The sequence below is a fragment of the Neoarius graeffei genome, chromosome 5 (genome assembly GCF_027579695.1).
Source record: "Neoarius graeffei isolate fNeoGra1 chromosome 5, fNeoGra1.pri, whole genome shotgun sequence".
Taxonomy (NCBI): domain Eukaryota; kingdom Metazoa; phylum Chordata; class Actinopteri; order Siluriformes; family Ariidae; genus Neoarius; species Neoarius graeffei.
The window spans coordinates 44,668,342-44,689,717 of NC_083573.1; the positions used below are offsets into that span (position 1 = coordinate 44,668,342).

General features: G+C 43.5%; 1 protein-coding gene across 2 annotated transcripts in view; it reads left to right on the forward strand.

Moving 5' to 3' along the window:
* The window catches only part of rapgef5b (Rap guanine nucleotide exchange factor (GEF) 5b), a 142,074-nt gene that overhangs the window by 11,415 nt on the left and 109,283 nt on the right, over window positions 1–21,376 (forward strand). For both annotated transcript variants that reach the window (XM_060921779.1, XM_060921778.1), the window contains exons 2-6: window positions 972–1,034; window positions 2,838–2,944; window positions 3,121–3,242; window positions 5,915–6,083; window positions 20,951–21,038. In XM_060921779.1, the coding sequence (XP_060777762.1) occupies window positions 972–1,034; window positions 2,838–2,944; window positions 3,121–3,242; window positions 5,915–6,083; window positions 20,951–21,038 (549 nt within the window). The remainder of the gene's footprint in view (window positions 1–971; window positions 1,035–2,837; window positions 2,945–3,120; window positions 3,243–5,914; window positions 6,084–20,950; window positions 21,039–21,376) is intronic.

Sequence of the window (21,376 nt, forward strand, 5' to 3'; positions counted from 1 at the left end):
CATTGTCTTTAATTAATGTTAACCTAAAGCAGTTGCAGAATCGAACTACAGTGCACTCAGTGAGGAAAATCCCACTTTTAATGCAATGCATGAACAAAATACATGAAAACCAGAAATACCCCCTTTTTATTACAAAGATGAAAACATATTAACGATATTTTAACTGCCAAACCGAAAATGTCCCCGGTTTTCTTCTCAGAAATCTGGTCACCTCATCCTTAATAGGTCGACAAGACAGCATTTTAGAAGTTTGTGATTAGTAAGTAATCCTTAGTTTATCTGTAATTATTACTTACTTTAGAAATAACATATCAAACCATTTTTAAAATTATTATTATTATTATTATTATTTATTATTATTATTATTATTATTATTATTATTATTATTATTTATTGTATACCGAATTTGAGTATGTAAACTTTATGGAAACCTACTTGGTGTGATTTTCCAATGCAGTGATTGACACTTTATAGTGTGAAGTTCAGTAATCTACAGCTAATATTGCATTCAGAATATGAGCACTGCATTAATGGGTAACACCGTGAAAGAAAATCGTGAATGAATTACAATGCATTACATGAGAGACACAGAGCAGTTAGCAAACTCGTGAATAAGTCACATTATTCAGTAACTATGATGACTTGCTCTGAAAATAATATTAAAGGTATGCATTTACATACAAGAGTGAAGAATGTAAGTCTGACCCAGGTTAAGGGGTTTAGGGGTTCAGCCTAATTATTTTATCTATGAACTATTACTGCACGTTAGCTGTGACCATACCGTAAAACATTTTTTCATCATTTGTCACATTTGTGAATGGGGTAGCTAGTTAGGAGAAGCTGGCTGTGTTTTAAAAATTAACTACTGTATGACGCAGAGTTTTAATTTAAGACACAACAGACAGTGTATATTGTTCAAGGAGACAGAGCCATTGTTTATATAGCTTTTAGCCTCTGTTTCTCCTTGACAGATTGCATCAGAGGAGCAGCCACCTGAAACCATCAGCTGTCTCCTCTCAGACACCAGACACAAGGTAAAGCAAGCATTTTTGTACGCCATTATTGTTTTTGGTCCTCGCGTGACCTGAAATTCTGGTTGGCTTTCTTGGATATGTCCAATTACACATCAGCAAGTTTGGACTTGTCTTTGTTGTTTGTATCATGTTAATCAGCATACTTGTGAATATATCTGAAATCAAGATGATTATCTTACATATCTCACATAACTTCGGAGGAACTAACGTCAGCATGTGCATGTACATATGAGTGCATCTTAAACAGTTAGAATATCCTGAAAAAGTTCATTTATTTTCTAATTTAATTCAAAAAGGTAAATTTTCATATATTCCATATTCATTCCACATAAAGTGAAATATTTCAAGCTTTTATAGCTCATGAAAATCAGAAATCCAGTATCTCGAATGATTCAAGTATTTCTTAAGATCAGTCAAAAAAGGATTTACAATATAGAAATGTCCAACTTCTGAAAAGTATGGTTCATTTATACACTCTATACTTGGGTGGGGCTCCTTTACCATGAATTACTGCATCAGTGTGGCGTGGCATGGAGGCGATCAGCCTGTGGCACTGCTGAGGTTTTATTGAAGCCCAGGTTGGTTTGATAGTGGCCTTCAGCTCTTCTGTATTTTTGGGTCAGGGGTTTCTCATCTTCCTCTTGACAATACCCCATATAGAATTTATGGGGTTCAGGTCAGGTGAGTTGGCTGGCCAATCAAGCACAGTAATATCATGGTCAGCAAACTATTTGGTAGTAGTTTTGGCACTGTGGGGAGGTGCTAAGTCCTGCTGGAAAAGGAAAATGGCATCTCCATAAAGGTTGTCAGCAGATGGAAGCATGAACTGCTCTAAAATCTCCTGGTAGACAGCTGCATTGACTTTGGACTTGATAAAACACAGTGGACCAACACCAGCAGGTTACATGGCACCCCAAATCATCACAGACTGCGGAAACTTCACACTGGACTTCAAACACCTTGGATTCTGTGCCTCTCCACTCTTCCTCCAGACTCTCGGACCTTGATTTCCAAATAAAATGCAAAATTTACTTTCATCTGAAAAGAGGACTTTGGACCACTGAGCAACAGTCCAGTTCTTTCTCTCTTTAGCCCAGGGTAGACTCTTCTGACATTGTCTCTGGTTCAGGAGTGGCTTGATATTAGGAATGAGACAGTTGTAGCCCCTTTCCTGAAGACGTCTATGCGTGGTGGCTCTTGATGATGTACTGACACTAGCCTCAGTCCACTCCTTGTGAAGCTCTCCCATGTTCTTGAATCGACTTTTCTTGACAATCTTTTCAAGGCTGCGGTCATCCCTGTTGCTTGTGCACCTTTTCCAGACAGCCTTTTCAGCAATGACCTTCTGTGGCTTACCCTCTGTCTTCTGGACAACTGTTAAGTCAGCAGTCTTCCCCATGATTGTGGTTGCGTGTTCTGAACTAGACCGAGAGATACATGCTATTTATACTGTTTACTCAAACTTGAAATTAAATATTGTCATATTTTGAGGGGGTTATTTTTGTGCTGTAATTATCATAATTTGAAATAGAAAAATGCTTGGAACATTTTAGTTTATGTGTAACGAGTCCAGAATATATTAGATTTTCACTTTCTTAAATAACTGATGGAAAATATTGAACTTTTTCATGAGATTCTAATTGTCTGAGATGCACTAGTATGGGTCATGGAATCGGGTTTGTTTCAGTTCTTTTGCCGTCCATACACCAGACTGAGAAAAAACACATCTTCAAAGAACATGACATTTGTTGTCTTTTGCTCTACTCGTATTTCCAGTATTAATATTCTTTCTCTGTGTTGTAGGTTTGTGTGCAAAATGTGTCTTGTGCTGGTCATGCACTCAGAAATGCTTATTTATCTAATGGACAAGAAAACTGGAAAGCCCATGTGAAATTATCCAGAATCATCAAGTAAGTTTAGATAAAACTTAAATGATAATCAGCATGTTTAACTGACCCCATATTGAAAGTAATATATAGGTTTGTGTTAATGGTTTGTTTATGGTTTGACCTCTGACACATGGGTTCAAGTAACCATGTGGTGTCTCTTTGTTTTGTAACCCTCCTTTTGTTTTTTTATCCAACAGAAGGAGTTTTATAGGACAGGAGCTGGTGCAGTGGCTGCTGGAGCAGTGTGTGTTTGTAAAGAACAGAAATGCAGCTGCTAGAGTCTGGAATGTTTTGCTGGAGCTGGGCATCCTGCTTTCAGGTATATGCAGGAAACTTGCTTCATGTGGTTTAATTATTACAAAAAAAAAAAAAAATTCAAGGTGGTGGTAATGTTCAAAGGTCATTGCAAGATGAACCAAATTTTTGGCTAGCTAGCGAAGCCTGATGTAATTGTCAAATAAGTGAGGCATGGTTATTATTATGACAATTCATAATAACCATTATTCATAATTCAGTTAGGCTATTATTATGACAATTCATTAAGGCAATAGAGTGAAATGAGCTTCACAGGGTAAAGCAAGTTATATTTGTTCACAAGAATGTCTTAGCACTTTCTGAATGTTGAAGGTGTGAAACTGAAAGGTGTAATGTGAATTCAGGTAATATGAGGCACATTGCAAAACATATTAAGACTGGTAGAATATTACACAGGCCTTCAGAAGCATGATGTCCTGGGATATTTTCATGGGGGAAGCCATGGCTTAATGGTTAGAGAAGGAGCTTTGGGACCAAAAATATTCCCAGTTTGATTCCCTGGACTGGCTGAAGTGCCCTTAAGCAAGGCACCTAACCCACAACTGCTCCCCAGGCTGCTCTGGGTATGTTGTACATCGCTCTGGGTATGTTGTACATCACTCTGGATAAGAGCATCTGCTAAATGCCTGTAATGTAATGTAATATTCTGAGATATTTCTTCAAAGATGGGTCACCAAAGGTAAATAATCAAAAATATAATACCTGAACTCAGCCAACACTTCTACCAGACCACTTCTTCAGTAGAAATGTGGATGCTTTGACCCAATCATACACACTGAATAATAATAATGTCACATAACAATAACTCAAAGCAGATGGTAATGCTAGCTTTTACCATAGTAGTAAATATTTTTGAATGAGGGATGTTTGCATCCCCTTCACTTATACAGTTCAATCAAGATTGTAATGCCTTTTATAAATATGTATAATTATTAATTGTTATACGGTGTCTTGCAAAAGTATTCATCCCCCTTGGTGTTTGTTCTGTTTTGTCGCATTACAAGCTGGAGTTAAAATGGATTTTTGGTGGGTTAGCGCCATTCGATTTACACAACATGCATACAACTTTTAAAGATGAAAATTGTTGTTTTATTGTGACACAACCAATAATTAAAGATGGAAAAAACTAAAATCTGGAGTGTGTATAGGTATTCACACACCCCTACCCCCCCCCCCCCCCCCCCCAAAAAAAAAAGCCAAGATTTTGTGGAGCCACCTTTTGCTGCAATTAGAGCTGCAAGTCCCTTGGGATATGTCTCTATTAGCTTATCACATCTAGCCACTGGGATTTTTGCCCATTTCTCAAGGCAAAACTGCTCCAACTCCTTCAAGTTAGACGGGTTGCGTTGGTGTACAGCAATCTTCAAGTTATGCCACAGATTCTCAATTGGATTGAGGTCTGGGCTTGGATTAGACCATTCCAAGGCATTTAAATATTTCCCTTTAAACCACTCCAGTGTAGCTTTAGCAGTATGTTTGAGGGTTATTGTCCTGCTGGAACGTGAACCTTCGTCCCAGTCTCAAACCTCTGGCTGCCTCAAACAGGTTTTCCTCCAGAACTGCTCTGTATTTAGTGCCATCCAGCTTTCCTTCAGTCCTGACCAGCTTTCCTGTCCCTGTAGATGAAAAACATCCCAACAGCAAGATTCTTCCTACAGTGAAGATTCCATGCTTCACTGTAGGAATGGTGTTCTCAGGATGTTGGGTTTGCGTCACACATGGCATTTCCCATGATGGCCAAAAAGATCAATTTTAGTCTCATTTGACCAGAGAATCTTCTTCCATGTGTTTGGGGAGTCTGCCACAGGCTGCTGGGCCAACTCCAAACACATTTTCTTAAGTAATGACTTTTTTCTGGCCACTCTTCCATAAAGTTCCACTCTGTGGTGTGTATGGCTTAAAGCGGTCCTATGGACAGATACTCCGATCTCCGCTGTGAATCTTTGCAGCTCCTTCAGTGTTGTCTTTGTTGCATCTCTGATTAATGCCTTCTTTGTCCAGTCTGTGAGTTTTGGTGGGCGGGGCATTCTCTTGTCAAGTTTGTAGTGGTGCCATTTTCTTTCCATTTTGCTATAATGGATTTAATGGTGCTCTGTGGGATATTCAAAGTTTGGGACATTTTTTATGATCCAACCCTGATCTATACTTCTTCACAACTTTGTCTCTGATCTGTTTGGAGTGCTCCTTGTTTCTTATGTTGCTTGCTTAGTAGTGTTGCAGAGTCAGGGTCCTTCCAGAACAGGTTGATTTATACAGACATGTGACAGATCATGTGACACTTTGACTGCACACAGGTGGCTCTTAATCAATTAATTATGTGACTTATGAAGTGAATTGGTTGGACCAGCTCTTATTTAGAGGTTTCATACGAAAGGGGGTGAATACGTGTGCACACTCCAGATTTCTGTTTTTTCATCTTAATTATCGTTTGTGTCACAATAAAACAACAGTTTGCACCGGTAGGCATGTTGTGTAAATCAAATGGTGCTAACCCCCCAAAAATCCATTTTAATTCCAGCTTGTAATGCAACAAAACAAGACAAACACCAAGGGGGATGAATACTTTTGCAAGACACTGTATAACATGTGCATCATATAAATCTGTTAAATTCTCTGGACATATCTTTAGATGTCTCAGGCACACACATTCACACTGAGTAATACTGTGTGTTCCAGTGGAAAGGCAGGCAGTGTTTGAAGACTCTGAAACGGTGTACCAGTTCTCTTTTAAAGAGTGTGAAGCCCAAAGCTGTGAATTTAGAAAACAGAGCCAGTGGCAAAATGGAGTGAGTCTTCTCTTACGCGTGGCACCTCATCCTCAGCTCCCTGTGGCCAGCCCTAAACCGTGAGTACTAAATGAAAGCTATTTGATTATATTATCTTTTTATATCAATTATATTATATTTCTCCAGCTCAGGTGGCTGAATGACATTTGTCCCTCTAAGAAGTTTGGGATGCCAGCTGTGAGGGGCTGCATAACTATTTAGCATGCCAGAGTCTCATTCATTATCGGAATTAACCAGACAAATCACTCCACCAAATAAGAACAGCCATGCACCACCACCTTTATCTTTCCCCCTCCTTGAATTGCCACCTTAACGTGGTGGAGGGGTTTGAGTGCCTCAGGGATTCTAGGAGCTATGTTGTTGGGGGCATTTGCCCCTGGTAGGGTCTCCCAAGGCAAACAGGTCCTAGATGAGAGGTCAGACAAAAAGTGGTTCAGAATGACCCTTATGAGAGGAAAAGCAGGTATCCAAGTGCCCTTGCCCAGACAAGGGATACGGATACCGGGGCCCCACCCTGGAGCCGGACCTGGGGGAGGGGCTCATTGGTGAGTGCCTGGTGGCCGGGCCTATGTCCGAATGAGCAACACGGAACCACTCTCCTGTGGACCCACCACCCACAGGAGGTGCCATAAGGGTCCAGTGCACTGTGGATCAGGTAGCAACCAAAGGCGGAGGCCCTGGCGTACTGATCTCCGGCTGACAAAACTGGCTTTTGGGACATGGAATGTCACCTCTCTGGTGGGAAAGGAGCCTGAGCTTGTGCGTGAGATCTAGTCTGTACCACTCGATATAGTTGGGCTCACCTCAACGCATAGCTTGGGTTCTGAAACCAATTTCCTGGAGAGGGGTTGGACTCTTTTCTATGCTGGAGTTGTCAAGGGTGAGCGGCACTGGGCAGGGGTGGGGCTATTGGTTGGCCCCCAGTTCGGTGTGCTAACATCGGAGTTCTCCCCAGTGAATGAGAGGGTCATTTCCCTGTGCCTTCGGGTCGGGGAACGGTCTCTGTCATTTGCACTTGCGCGCCAAATGGTAGTTCAGAGTACCCGGCCTTCTTGGAATCCTTGAGTGGGGCGCTAGACAGTGCACCACGACGGGACTCCATTGTTTTACTGGGGGACTTCAGTGCTCACATGGGCAATGACTGTGAGACCTGGAGGGGTGTGATTGGGAGGAAGAGCCTGCTTGATCTAAACCCGAGTGGTGTTTTGTTGTTGGACTTGTGTGCCACACACTGTTTGGCCATAATAAACACCATGTTTGAGCATAAGGGTGTCCATAAGTGCACGTGGCACGAGGACACCCTAGGCCGGAGATCGATGATTGACTTTGTAGTCGTTTCATCTGATCTACGACTGTATGTTTTGGACACTCGGGTGAAGAGAGGAGCAGAGCTGTCAACTGATCGTTACCTGGTGGCGAGCTGGATCAGATGGTGGGAGAGGAGGCCGGACAGACCTGGTAGGCCCAAACGTGTAGTGAGGGTATGCTGGAAACATCTGGCGGAGGCTCCTGTCCATCAGATCTTCAACTGCCACCTCTGGCAGAGCTTCAACTGCATACCAGGGGAGGATGGGGACATTGAGTCTGAGTGGACCATGTTGCACACCTCCATTGCTGAGGTGACCGTGCAGAGCTGTGGCTGCAAGGTTGTTGGTGCCTGTCGTGGCGGTAATCCCTGAACCTGGTGGTGGACACCTGTGGTGAGGGGAGCCGTCAAGCTGAAGGAGTCATCCTATTGGGCTTTGTTAGCCTGTGGGTCTCCAGAGGCAGCTCACAGATACCGATGGGCCAAGCTGAATGTGGCTCTGGTGGTCACTGAAGCAAAAACTCAGGTGTGGGAGGAGTTTGGTGAGGCTATGGAAAATGATTTTCGGTTGGCCTCAGAGATTCTGGCAAACCATCCGGTGGCTCAGGAAGGGAAAGCAGTGCTCTGTCCCTACTGTTTACAGTGAGGATAGAGTGCTGGGGACATTGTCTGGTGGTGGAAGGAATACTTTGAGGATCTCCTCAATCCCACCTTCATATTGTCCAAGGAGGATGCAGTCTGAGGTTGCTTGGGAGGACAGGGGCTGAGGTTGCCGAGATGGTTAAAAAGCTCATTGGTGGCTGGGCTGCGGGGGTGGATGAGATTCGTCCTGAGTTCCTGAAGGCACTGAATGTTGTTGGGCTGTCTTGGCTGACATGCCTCTTCAACATTGTGTGGAGGTCAGGGACAGTGCCTCTGGATTGGCAGACTGGGGTGGTGGTCCCCCTTTTTAAAAAGGGGGACCGGAGAGTGTGTTCCAACTATGGGGGATCACACTTCTCAGCCTCCCTGGGAAAGCCTGTGCTGGGGTGCTGAAGAGGAGAGTCCGGTCGATAGTTGAACCTTGGATTCAGGAGGAACAATGCGGTTTTTGTCCTGGTAGTGGAACACTGAACTAGCTCTTTACCCTTGCAGGGGTACTGGAGGGTGCATGGGAGTTTGCCCAACCGGTCCACATGTGTTTTGTGGACCTGGAGAAGGCTTACGACTGTGTCCCTTGTGGTGCCTTGTGGGGGGTGCTTCGTGAGTCTGGGGTTCAGGGCCCACTACTGCGGGCCATTTGAACCCTGCATAACTGGAGCAGGAGTTTGGTTCGTGTTGCTGGCAGTAAGTCAGACTTGTTACCGGTGCATGTGGGACTCCACCAGGGCTACCCTTTGTCACCGGTTCTGTTCATAACTTTTATGGACAGAATTTCTAGGCACAGCCAAAGGGTGGAGGCTGTCCAGTTTTGTGGAATCAGGATCACGTCTCTGCTTTTTGCGGATGATGCGGTCCTGTTGGCTTCATCAACCTGTGACTTACAGCATACGCTGGGATGGTTTGCAGCCGAGTGCGAAGCGGCTGGGATGAGGATCAGAACCTCCAGTTTGGGGCCATGGCACTCAGCTGGAAACGGGTAGAGTGCCTACTTTGGGTCGGGGGAGTTGCTACCTAAAGTGGAGGAGTTTAAGTATCTCAGGGTTTTGTTCACAAGTGAGGGCAAGGGGGAGCGGGAGTTGGACAGACGGATCAGGGTAGCGTTAGCAGTGATGCGGACGCTAAACCAGTCTGTTGTGGTAAAGAGAGAGCTCAGCCAAAAGGCAAAGCTCTCAATTTACTGGTCCATCTACGTTCCCACTCTCACCTATGGTCATGAGCTGTGGGTATTGACTGAAAGAATGAGATCGCAGATACAAGTGGTAGAAATGAGTTTTCTCCACAGGGTGGCTGGGCTCTCCCTTAGAGACAGGGTGAGAAGCTTGGCCATTCGGGAGAGACTGAGTAGAACCGCTGCTCCTCCACATCGAAAAGAGTCAGTTGAGGTGGTTCGGGTACCTTGTTAGGATGCCCCCTGGATGCCTCCCAAGGGAGGTTCTCTGGGCATGCCCCACTGGGAGGAGAGCCTGGGGCAGACCCAGGACACGCTGGAGAGATTACATCTCTCGACTGGTCTGGGAACGCCTCGGTATTCCCCTGGAAGAGCTGGTGAAGGTGGCCGGGGAGAGGGAAGTCTGGACTGCTCTGCTTAGGTTGCTACCCCTGTGACCTGGATCTGGATAAGTGGTAGAAAATGGATGGATATTATCTTTCAGGGCAGAAGAATAGGAGCGCCACAATATATAGTCCCCTCTGAAACTATTGGAATGGCAAGGTGAATTGTTGAAGACATTTGGATTTGAGATCAAAAGATGAATATGAGACTATAGATCAGCTTTAATTTCCTAGTATTTACATCTAGATGGGTTAAACAACTTAGAAACATGGCACCTTTGATGGCAGACCACCCAGTTTTAGTTGAGCAAAAGTATAGGAACAGATAGCCTTAAAGGTGCCCTTCCACCAAAAACGTTTAATACTGGCTCTTTTTGAAATACCATAGTTCACTCCGAGTTGCATATGCATGCTGCATGTGAAAATGTAATTCTACTCCTATTCTCTGTATTAGCTCATGAAAGAAAATAATCGGAAAAATGAGTGGATCTGAAAAAGCCCTACGATCTTACATCACTTCGTAAATTAGTATTCATGGCCTTGCCTACCTTGGCTTGCGACCGCCCACAGGACGGAAGTTCGGATTTAAGCGCGAGGAGAGATAGCAGAGCCAGTGTTGCCAGATTGGGTGGTTTTAAGTGCATTTTGGCGGATTTGAACATATTTTGGGCTGGAAAACGTCAGCAGTATCTGGCAACATTGAGCAGAACCCATTTCGTCAGTAGCTAACGAAGAGGACCTAACAGCAAGTTGAAAACATGTCTGAACAAGTTCGTGCCTGTGTTATTTGTGGCAGTAAGACATCAACATTGCATTTCTTGCCCAAGATAGAAGAGGTGAAGAATAAATGGTTGGAATTCATCTTTGGAACACCACCAGCGAAGTATAATGCAGTGTTAGTACTGTGTTCTGATCATTGCAACCACAGTGACTTTTCAAACTTCGGTGCCTTCAGTAGTGGTTTTGCTTCGAGGTTGCATTTAATCCCTGGATCTGTGCCGTCAAGACGATCGACCACCAGCTCACAAGCTGTAAGTAAAACGTGAACTTTTTGTTCGAAGGTTTTTATTACAAAATAGCATGTTCATGTTCTCCATGTTAGCATGCATGACATGGTCACAAGCTAGGCAGGGATGAGAGTTTTCCGCTTTTTCTGAGTAAAAAACGACCTTTTAATATTATGCCAAATCCATTGAGAATTATTATTATTTTTTTTATTAATTTGGGGGGTTGGGGTACAACCCCGATTCCAAAAAAGTTGGGACAAAGTACAAATTGTAAATAAAAACGGAATGCAATAATTTACAAATCTCAAAAACTGATATTGTATTCACAATAGAACATAGACAACATATCAAATGTCGAAAGTGAGACATTTTGAAATTTCATGCCAAATATTGGCTCATTTGAAATTTCATGACAGCAACACATCTCAAAAAAGTTGGGACAGGGGCAATAAGAGGCCGGAAAAGTTAAAGGTACAAAAAAGGAACAGCTGGAGGACCAAATTGCAACTCATTAGGTCAATTGGCAATAGGTCATTAACATGACTGGGTATAAAAAGAGCATCTTGGAGTGGCAGCGGCTCTCAGAAGTAAAGATGGGAAGAGGATCACCAATCCCCCTAATTCTGCGCCGACAAATAGTGGAGCAATATCAGAAAGGAGTTCGACAGTGTAAAATTGCAAAGAGTTTGAACATATCATCATCTATAGTGCATAATATCATCAAAAGATTCAGAGAATCTGGAAGAATCTCTGTGCGTAAGGGTCAAGGCCGGAAAACCATACTGGGTGCCCGTGATCTTCGGGCCCTTAGACGGCACTGCATCACATACAGGCATGCTTCTGGATTGGAAATCACAAAATGGGCTCAGGAATATTTCCAGAGAACATTATCTGTGAACACAATTCACCATGCCATCCACCATTGCCAGCTAAAACTCTATAGTTCAAAGAAGAAGCCGTATCTAAACATGATCCAGAAGCGCAGATGTCTTCTCTGGGCCAAGGCTCATTTAAAATGGACTGTGGCAAAGTGGAAAACTGTTCTGTGGTCAGACGAATCAAAATTTGAAGTTCTTTATGGAAATCAGGGACGCCGTGTCATTCGGACTAAAGAGGAGAAGGATGACCCAAGTTGTTATCAGCGCTCAGTTCAGAAGCCTGCATCTCTGATGGTATGGGGTTGCATTAGTGCATGTGGCATGGGCAGCTTACACATCTGGAAAGACACTATCAATGCTGAAAGGTATATCCAGGTTCTAGAGCAACATATGCTCCCATCCAGACGACATCTCTTTCAGGGAAGACCTTGCATTTTCCAACATGACAATGCCAAACCACATACTGCATCAATTACAGCATCATGGCTGCGTAGAAGAAGGGTCCGGGTACTGAACTGGCCAGCCTGCAGTCCAGATCTTTCACCCATAGAAAACATTTGGCGCATCATAAAACGGAAGATACGACAAAAAGACCTAAGACAGTTGAGCAACTAGAATCCTACATTAGACAAGAATGGGTTAACATTCCTATCCCTAAACTTGAGCAACTTGTCTCCTCAGTCCCCAGACGTTTACAGACTGTTGTAAAGAGAAAAGGGGATGTCTCACAGTGGTAAACATGGCCTTGTCCCAACTTTTTTGAGATGTGTTGTTGTCATGAAATTTAAAATCACCTGATTTTTCTCTTTAAATGATACATTTTCTCAGTTTAAACATTTGATATGTCATCTATGTTCTATTCTGAATAAAATATGGAATTTTGAAACTTCCACATCATTGCATTCCGTTTTTATTTATAATTTGTACTTTGTCCCAACTTTTTTGGAATCAGGGTTGTATGTTCCTTCATGCTGTTCAAACTTTATTAACTCCAACGATGTTTACACATTATTTGTAAGTCGCCATCTTTAGTCTCGTTTAAATCTTGTTGAATGTGATGTAAAATTCATGTTATCTACATTGTTATTGGTCAAAACATCGACGTTGAGACCATAATAGCCAATCAAAACAGTTTTTACAAAGACACCCACATTCTTTTTTTTTTAAGTCACTCGTTCTTTTTATTCGTTTGTTTGTTCAGTAAAAACCCAAACATTTGTTGAATTTTTCTTATTTCCTCACGTTGCACCTCAATGACGTCAGCGCGCGGTATTTTTCCCTTCGCAGTTTGTTCCTTCTCTCTCGCCGTAGTAAGACACCCACATCCGCTTGTTCTGACTCACTGGAGGTAGCATTACAGTGCTGTTAGCCAATCAGAGGGAACACGTTTACATGTCATGAATATTAACGAGTAAGAGCTGAAATCCTGCCGTTCTCCCGCCACCCACTCCTCCAGCAAACTAGAACAGCCTGAAACAGGAGAACCACAGCATTTTTTTTTTTCACCAAAACCGGCTCACAGGGCATTCATTCATACTAGAGACCACTGCACAATTAATGAAAAAAACCATGCAAGGAGACCTTTAAAGTAAATGAAAATAAATAACACTTATTATTCTATCCACATTCACTGGATATAAGCAATTGCACTCTCTGACTACTCTACTACTAGGCGTGCTCTCTCTCTCTCTCTCTCTCTCTCTCTCTCTCTCTCTCTCTCATGCGGGTGGCACGGTGGTGTAGTGGTTAGCGCTGTCGCCTCACAACAAGAAGGTCCGGGTTCGAGCCCTGTGGCCGGCGAGGGCCTTTCTGTGTGGAGTTTGCATGTTCTCCCTGTGTCCGCGTGGGTTTCCTCCGGGTGCTCCGGTTTCCCCCACAATCCAAAGACATGCAGGTTAGGTTAACTGGTGACTCTAAATTGACTGTAGGTGTGAGTGTGAATGGTTGTCTGTGTCTATGTGTCAGCCCTGTGATGACCTGGCGACTTGTCCAGGGTGTACCCCGCCTTTCGCCCGTAGTCAGCTGGGATAGGCTCCAGCTTGCCTGCGACCTTGTAGAACAGGATAAAGCGGCTAGAGATAATGAGATGAGATAATGTAGTGCTCCACGTAAATGAGTACACCCCCTTTGAAAAGTAACATTTTAAACAATATCTCAGTGAACACAAACAATTTCCAAAATGTTGACAAGACAAAGTTTAATATAACATCTGTTTAACGTGAAAGTAAGGTTAATAATATAACTTGGATGACACTTTTTTTTTTTTTTTTTTTCAGTTTTACTCAAATTAGGGTGGTGCAAAACTGAGTATACCCCACAACAAAAACTATTACATCTAGTGCTTTGTATGGCCTCCATGATTTTTAATGACAGCACCAAGTCTTCTAGATAGATTAGATTAGATTAGATAAAACTTTATTGATCCCTTTGGGAGGGTTCCCTCAGGGAAATTAAGATCCCAGCAGCATCATTACAGATAAACAGAGAAAAGAAATAGAGAAGTCTTCTAGATAAATTAAAATAAATTAAGTATTTACATATACAAATATAAAAAAAATAAGATATGGGGAAGAGAGGAAGGGGGAGGGGGGAAAAGGGGGGGGCTGCAGCAGGAAAGATTGCGCTTTATATTGCAAATTGTCCGGTATTGCTTACTGTTAGGCTAGGCTACTGCTCCTTCCTGTCCTCTGTCCTCCTGTTACCCCTCCTCCCCCCCAGAGAGGAGTTGTACAGTCTGATGGCATGAGGGACAAAGGAGTTTGAGTCTGTTCATCCTGCACTTGGGAAGGAGCATTCTGTCACTGAACAGGCTCCCCTGGTTGCTGATGACGGTGTGCAGAGGGTGACTGGCATCGTCCATGATGTTCAATAGTTTGTCCATAGACCTCTTCTCTGCCACCGTCACCAGAGGGTCCAGCTTCATGCCGACCACAGAGCCAGCCCGCCTGATCAGTTTGTCCAGCCTGGATGTGTCCTTGGATGTGCTGCCCCCCCAGCACACCACGGTGTAAAACAGGACACTGGCAACCACAGACTGATAGAACATCCACAGGAGTTTCCTGCAGATGTTAAAGGACCGCAGCCTCCTAAGGAAGTATAGCCTGCTCTGTCCCTTCCTGTATAAGCGATTGGTGTTGCAAGTCTAGTCCAGCTTGCTGTCCAGCCACAGCCCGAGGTACTTGTAGGAATCCACAGCCTCCACCTCGACTCCCTTGATCAAAACTGTTCGTGACCTTTGTCTGGACCTCCCAAAGTCAATGACCAGCTCCTTGGTCTTCGAGGTGTTGAGCTGCAGATGGTTCCTGTTGCACCACACAGCAGAGTCCCTCACCAGGCTCCTATACGCCTCCTCCCTGTCATCACTGATATACCCAATGATGGCTGTGTCATCGACAAACTTCTGAATGTGTGACAGCTCCGAGTTGTAGCAGAAGTCTGTGGTGTACAGGGTGAAGAGAAGAGGGGCCAGCACCATGCCCTGGGGTGCTCCGGTGCTACTAATTACAGTGTCAGACATGATGTCCTTCAGCCTGATGTACTGCGGCCTGTCAGTGAGGTAGCTGGAGATCCAGGTGACCTGGCAGGGGTCCACTCACATCCTGTTCAGTTTGTCCTGAAGCAATAGGGGCTGGATGGTGTTGAAGGCACTCAAGAAGTCCAAGAAGAGGCTCCTCACTGTGCCATTTCCCTTATCCAGATGCGAGTGGGCTCAATGTAGCAGGTAGAGGATGGCGTCTTCCACACCAACACCTGCCCGGTACACAAACTGCAGACAGCCCTGGGCATGTTGTACCTGGGGTCTGTGGAGGCTGAGGAAGAGCCGCTCCAATGTCTTCATCAGATGTGAAGTGAGTGTCACTGGTCGGAAGTCGTTCAGCTCGCTGGGCCGATTCTTTTTGGTAACTGGAATGATACATGATGTCTTCCAGAGGATTGGCACTCTCCCCAGCTGCAGGCTGAGGTTGAAGATGCGTTGGAGTGGTTCACCCAGTTCATCAGCGCAGGTCTTCAGTAGTCGTGGACACACCTTGTCTGGGCCTGCTGCTTTCCCGGGGTGAAGCTTCCTCAGTTGACCTCTGACCTGGTCTGCAGTAATGCATGGAGGAGTCTGTGTTGAGGTGGGGGAGGAGGGGGCTGCTATGATGACTGGGGGGAGGTGTGTTGAGGGAAGAAGGAGAGATGGCTGCAGTGAGGGAGAGGGTGGGGGGGGACGTGGGCTGGTTGAACCGATTTGAAGAAGTCATTCAACTCGTTTGCCCTCTCCACTGTCCTCTCAATGACTCTTGTCCTTGTATTGTGGCCTGTGATGGTTTTCACACCTTCCCAGACCTCCCTCCTGCTGTTCTCCTTCAGCTTCTGCTCCACCTTTCTCCTGTAGCTGTCTTTAGCTTCCCTCATGCAGCGTTTCACCTCGTGCTGTGCTGCTTTTATCGCCTCCCTATCCCTGCTCCTGAAGGCAGCCTTCTTCCTGTTGAGGACAGCTTTGACGTCCTGTGTTATCCATGGCTTGTTATTAGGGTAACACCGTACAGTCTTAGTGGGGGAGACCATGTCTGCACAGAAGTTGAGGTAATCTGTCAGACAGTGTGTCAGTCCCTCTATGTCCTCAGTGTGGGCTAAGCAGCACATCCCAGTCCGTGATGTCAGAGCAGTCTCTGAGGGCGTCTTCCATTTCAGGGGACCACCTCCTGATGGAGCTAGTTGTTGCAGGCTGCCTTTGAACCAGGGGGGTGTACTTCGGCTGTAGAAGAACCAGGTTGTGGTCAGACTTCCCTAGTGGTGGGATACAGCACGTCAATTGTCCTGTTGTTCCTTGTTGGACAATCCACAGCCTGGTAAAAAGCAGCCAAAGTAGAGTCCAAAGTAGCATGATTAAAGTCCCCAGAAATGATGATAAATGCCTCAGGGTGCTGTGTCTGCAGCCTTGCTGTGACAGAGTGAATCCTCTCAGATGCTGCGGCTGCCCTCAGAGGGATGTAGACACAGATGGTGATCACGTGACTGAACTCCCTCGGTAGATAATATGGCCGCAGGCTAATGGCTAGCAGCTCCAAGTCCGGGCAACATAAAACTGTCTTTACGGAGATGTGTCCCGGGTTACACCAGCAGTTGTTAATATAAATGATGAGTCCCCCACCTTTGCTTTTCCCACGTGTTAGTGTCTTTGTCGGCTCTCCCAGCAGTGACTCCCCGCAGGTCCACGTTAGCATCCGATACAAGATGTGTTAGTCATGTCTCCATAAAGATAAATAAGCTGCTCTCCCGGTAAATCCGCTGGTTGTTCAGTGCGGATAGCTCGTCGACTTTATTCGGCAGCGAGTTCACATTCCCCATGATAATGGAGGGAATGGATGGTTTGTAGCGCTGCCAGTTGTCCGCTAGCCTAGCCTTTAGCTTAGCTCCAGCTTTGCAGCCCCTGGGTTTCCTCCTCAACTCGGCCGGGATGGGGTGTCATATCCTGGCTTGTCCCATTTGTTTTCAGGGCCAGCAGCTCCTCTCTCGAATAAGTGAGAAAACTGGCTCCTGGTTGCGTGTTAAAGTTAAAAATATCCATGTGATATAAGTAAAACACACCATCTTTGTAAGAAGAGCAAAAAAGTAAAAAAGGTGTAAAAAAAAAAAAAAGAGGTTTAAAGAGCTAAAAACTACAGAGCTACTGGAGAGGCAGCTGTCTCACACAGCGCCCATACACTCTAGGCATGGAATGAACAAGTTGGCGACATTTTGCAACATCGATCTTTTTCCATTCTTCAACAATGACCTCTTTTAGTGACTGGATGCTGGATGGAGTGTGATGCTCAACTTGTCTCTTCAGAATTCCCCCCCCAAAATAATTTCTTTACACCACAAAGGTGAAGGCTACAAGATGATCATCAAAGCTTTGCTTATCAGTCAGAATACTGTAGCAAAAGTGGTACAAAAATTTAAGAAAGCTGGAACTGCAACCATCTCACAGAGATGTCCAGGTCGTCCACGGAAGTTAACACCTGGACAGGAGCGTCTTCTCATGAGAAGGGTTGAAGAAAATCGGCATGCAAGTTCACTGCAGTTATCTAAAGAAGTAGAAAGCCAAACTGGGGTGATTATTTCCCGTGACACAATACAGCGTACACTGCAGAGGAATGGCATGCATGGATGCCGTCCACGAAAGAAGCCTCTCCTAAAGCCCAGGCACAAAAAAGCCCGCCTAGAGTTTGCCAGGGCCCATGCTGACAAAGATGAAGACTACTGGGACTCTATACTCTGGAGTGATGAGACCAAGATAAATGTTTTTGGAACTGATGGCTTCAAAACTGTATGGCGTCGCAAAGGTGAGGAATACAAAGAAAAATGCATGGTGCCTACAGTGAAACATGGTGGTGGCAGTGTCCTTATGTGGGACTGCATGAGTGCTGCTGGTGTCAGGGAGCTGCATTTCATTGATGGCATCATGAATTCACAAATGTATTGCTCTATACTGAATGAGAAGACGCTACCATCACTCCGTGCTCTTGGTCGTTGTGCACTTTTCCAACATGACTAAACACAGATCTAAGGCCACTGTTGGATTTCTGAAGAAGAACAGGGTGAAAGTGATTGTGGCCAAGTACCGTATGTCTCCTGATCTGAACCCAATCGAACACCTATGAGGAATTCTGAAGAGACAAGTTGAGCATCACTCTCCATCCAGCATCCAGTCACTAAAAGAGGTCATTGTTGAAGAATGGAAAAAGATTGATGTTGCAAAATGTCACCAACTTGTTCATTCCATGCTTAGAAGACTTGGTGCGGTCATTAAAAATCATGGAGGCCATACAAAGTACTAGATGTAGTAGTTTTTGTTGTGGGGTGTACTCATTTTTGCACCACCCTAATTTGAGTAAAACTGAAAAAATGTGTAATCTAAGTTATATTATTAACCTTACTTTCACGTTATAAGTTAAACAGATGTTATATTAAACTTTGTCTTAACATTTTGGAGATTGTGTTCATTGCGATATTGTTTAAAATGTTACTTTTCAAAGGGGGTGGACTCATTTACGCTGAGCTGTGTGTGTGTGTGTGTGTGTGTAATAAATAAAAAAATTGTGTGTGTATATATATATATATATATATATATATATATATATATATATAATTCAATAATTATTATTGCATTTTTCACAAATTGCTACTGTCATTTCGCTGGTTTGTTTACATTCTAAGCAGAAATTATTTTGTCAGAAGTTTTGCATTTTTCTTTTGTGTATAGTGTGACCTTGTTTCCTATGGTATGGTTGAGAAAAAGAAGCAAATTGTTTCTCCCTTATCCAATGCTCAATTTTTTGCTCTAATGTCAGGTATTTAGGGTGTGTGTTTTGAGATGTAGTTGGGCTGGAAATTTTGCTGAAACCTCACAACCTGGTCAATATTAGCCCATCAGGAAACATACCCTCAGGCACAGTAAATCAAAGTTATGTCTAAAGCCGCTTAAAATGAGTTGTGAGACTGTGTGCTGGATGAGTGCATGTTGTCAACTCTCTACTGCCTATTACAGGGTTAAAATTCACTAGATAGTAGCCTTTAACAAAAGTCAAATGTAATCCGTCCGTCCGTCCGTCCATTATTTAAACTGCTTATCCGTCAGGGTCGCAGGGAAACCTGGAGCAAATCCCAGCAGACTTCAGGTGAGGGGCGGGGTACACCCTGGGCAGGTTGCTAATCCACCAAAAGATTAACACAGACAAACAACCATCCACACTCACATTCACACCTATAGGCAATTTAGAGTAGTCAGGGTACTCCAGTTTCCTCCCACAGTTCAAAGATATTTGAATTATTAAACTATAATTAAACAGTATTAAATTATTAAAAGTATGGATTTACTCTAAATTGCTCAAAGGCATGAATGTGAGTGTGAATTGTTGTTCATCTGTTCGTTTCTGTGAATACAGCTTGTGATCGTCAACATTTATGAATGTTAAGTGTCGTTAATAGCTTTCCCCAAAAGTAAAGCACAGTAATCTGTAAAATTTTTTTTACACCTGAAAATTAGACTCAGATTTGCAGTTACAGCACTCACCAGTAGGTGTCTAAATGCTATACAGTAGTTTTATAACACGTAGTGCATGCAGTCTTGTGATTTTTTTTTTTCCTAAATTAATTTATTTATTTTTTATTCCCTTTCTCGGTTTCTCTTGTACGCTTTCTATTTGCATACAGGCTGTTCATGTGAAGATTTCCTGTTGTTAAATAGTTACTGGTATGAATTAAAGCCCTTTGTGTGGATGTACAGTTTATTCTTAGTAGCAGCACATTATGAATGCATCTCTTTTGGACCAAATGTATATAGGCATTAAAGCTTAGACTGAGCCAGTAGTGTCTCATCAGTGGTGTTTTTATTCCGAACTTGCTTTTTTAAATTCTTCTAGCTGAGCTATAATAAAGACTGGAATGTACAAGCACGCCTTAACTGTTACACAAACAGGAAGGGAATAGACCTAAACTAATGTTTTAAATATATGCTGTGTCTCTCTTTCTGACTAGACCACACCCACTTTTGGGTCTAAATCCAAATACAGATGGATATAAAAATATTTAGAGCACTAAACAGATACAGATAATAGCATTGCCTTACAACCCTAGTGTGAAAATTAAAGCTAGACGGCCTTTCGATTTCATAAAATCGGTGAAATTTAGTTCCCTCTGAAATTTGGTCATTGTTTATTTCTGCAATATCTAAAAAAAAAAAAAAAAAAACAGGCCATTCTGTGGCTGGGAAGTTATTTAATATGAGGAGATTCCTGAGCAAATAATGTGCAGGAAATCGCTCGCTTCATGCAGTCAAGCAGACAGAGGAAGTCCGTGTGCGCATGCGCAGGTTTACCTTCTTCTTTTGGGTTTTACAGCAGCTGGCATCCACAGTGTTGCATTACTGCCATCTATTGGTTTACCTTGACCGTGCACTGACCGTTCCATCATTCTGTCGCTAAACAAACAACTGATCACACTGAGGTGCTCGCTGACTGCCGATATTTATTAGTTTGGGCCTGCGTTTCCTTTCCTTCACAACATAACGTCTTTTCTTCTCACTTTCCATTACTGTAGTCGGGCTTTCATGTTTCATTCGCATACTTGTGTCCTCCATTTTTCTCTCCTGTTTCAAATTTGTATCCCACAATGCCTTGCACGAACAGGGAAAGCCCACTACATGATGCATGATGTAGTATCTTGAATTGGGTCATGGTGAAGCAGGAAAAAACAGCTGAGAATTTAGGGCCATGTGGCCCAAAATCCATTAATTGTTCTATTAAAAAAAATAAATAAAATTAATAATAATAATAAAATTGGAAGTCTGTGATTTTGAATTCAGTAGCTTTCGGTCCACTAAACAAAAATGATCGGGTGCCAGGAAAAATTATTTTTATGACCTACACTTAAAAAATCTGAAAGCCAGGATAGCTTTAAGACAAGTTTGCCTTTATTGTTGCTCTAGGTATAATGCTATTATACAATGGAGTATGCTTAAATACTGAACAATGAGGTGTCTTGTTAAATTGTTGTGTGTATGTCTGTCTCTGCAGGTGTAAAAGAGAGCATAAGAGAAGTTCTCATGCTCGTAGTCCAGTAGATGTTGTCCAAATGAGAGCTCTGGAGCACCTCACATCAAAGGTGAGGAAAAACCACAACACTTAGAACGGTTATTATTTAACCCTAGTGCTTAAATCAGAGCTACAGTTATTTATATAATGTAACAATTCAGTAGGTTCACTCAGTACACACGGTATTATGAAGTACAACACAATTATGCCGCTTTTCCACTACCAACGCGGCTGAGTTGGGCTGAGTCGAGCTGAGTGGGGCTGTTGGAGTTGCATTTCGACTACAACCGCGCTGAACCGTGCTGGCTGGAAGTGGGTGGACACATTGGGTGGAGTTAGCGAAAGTGGGTGGACGTCACGTGATGTCGTTAGGCGGCGCAAACAGTGACATCAGTGACCTTTTAAGTG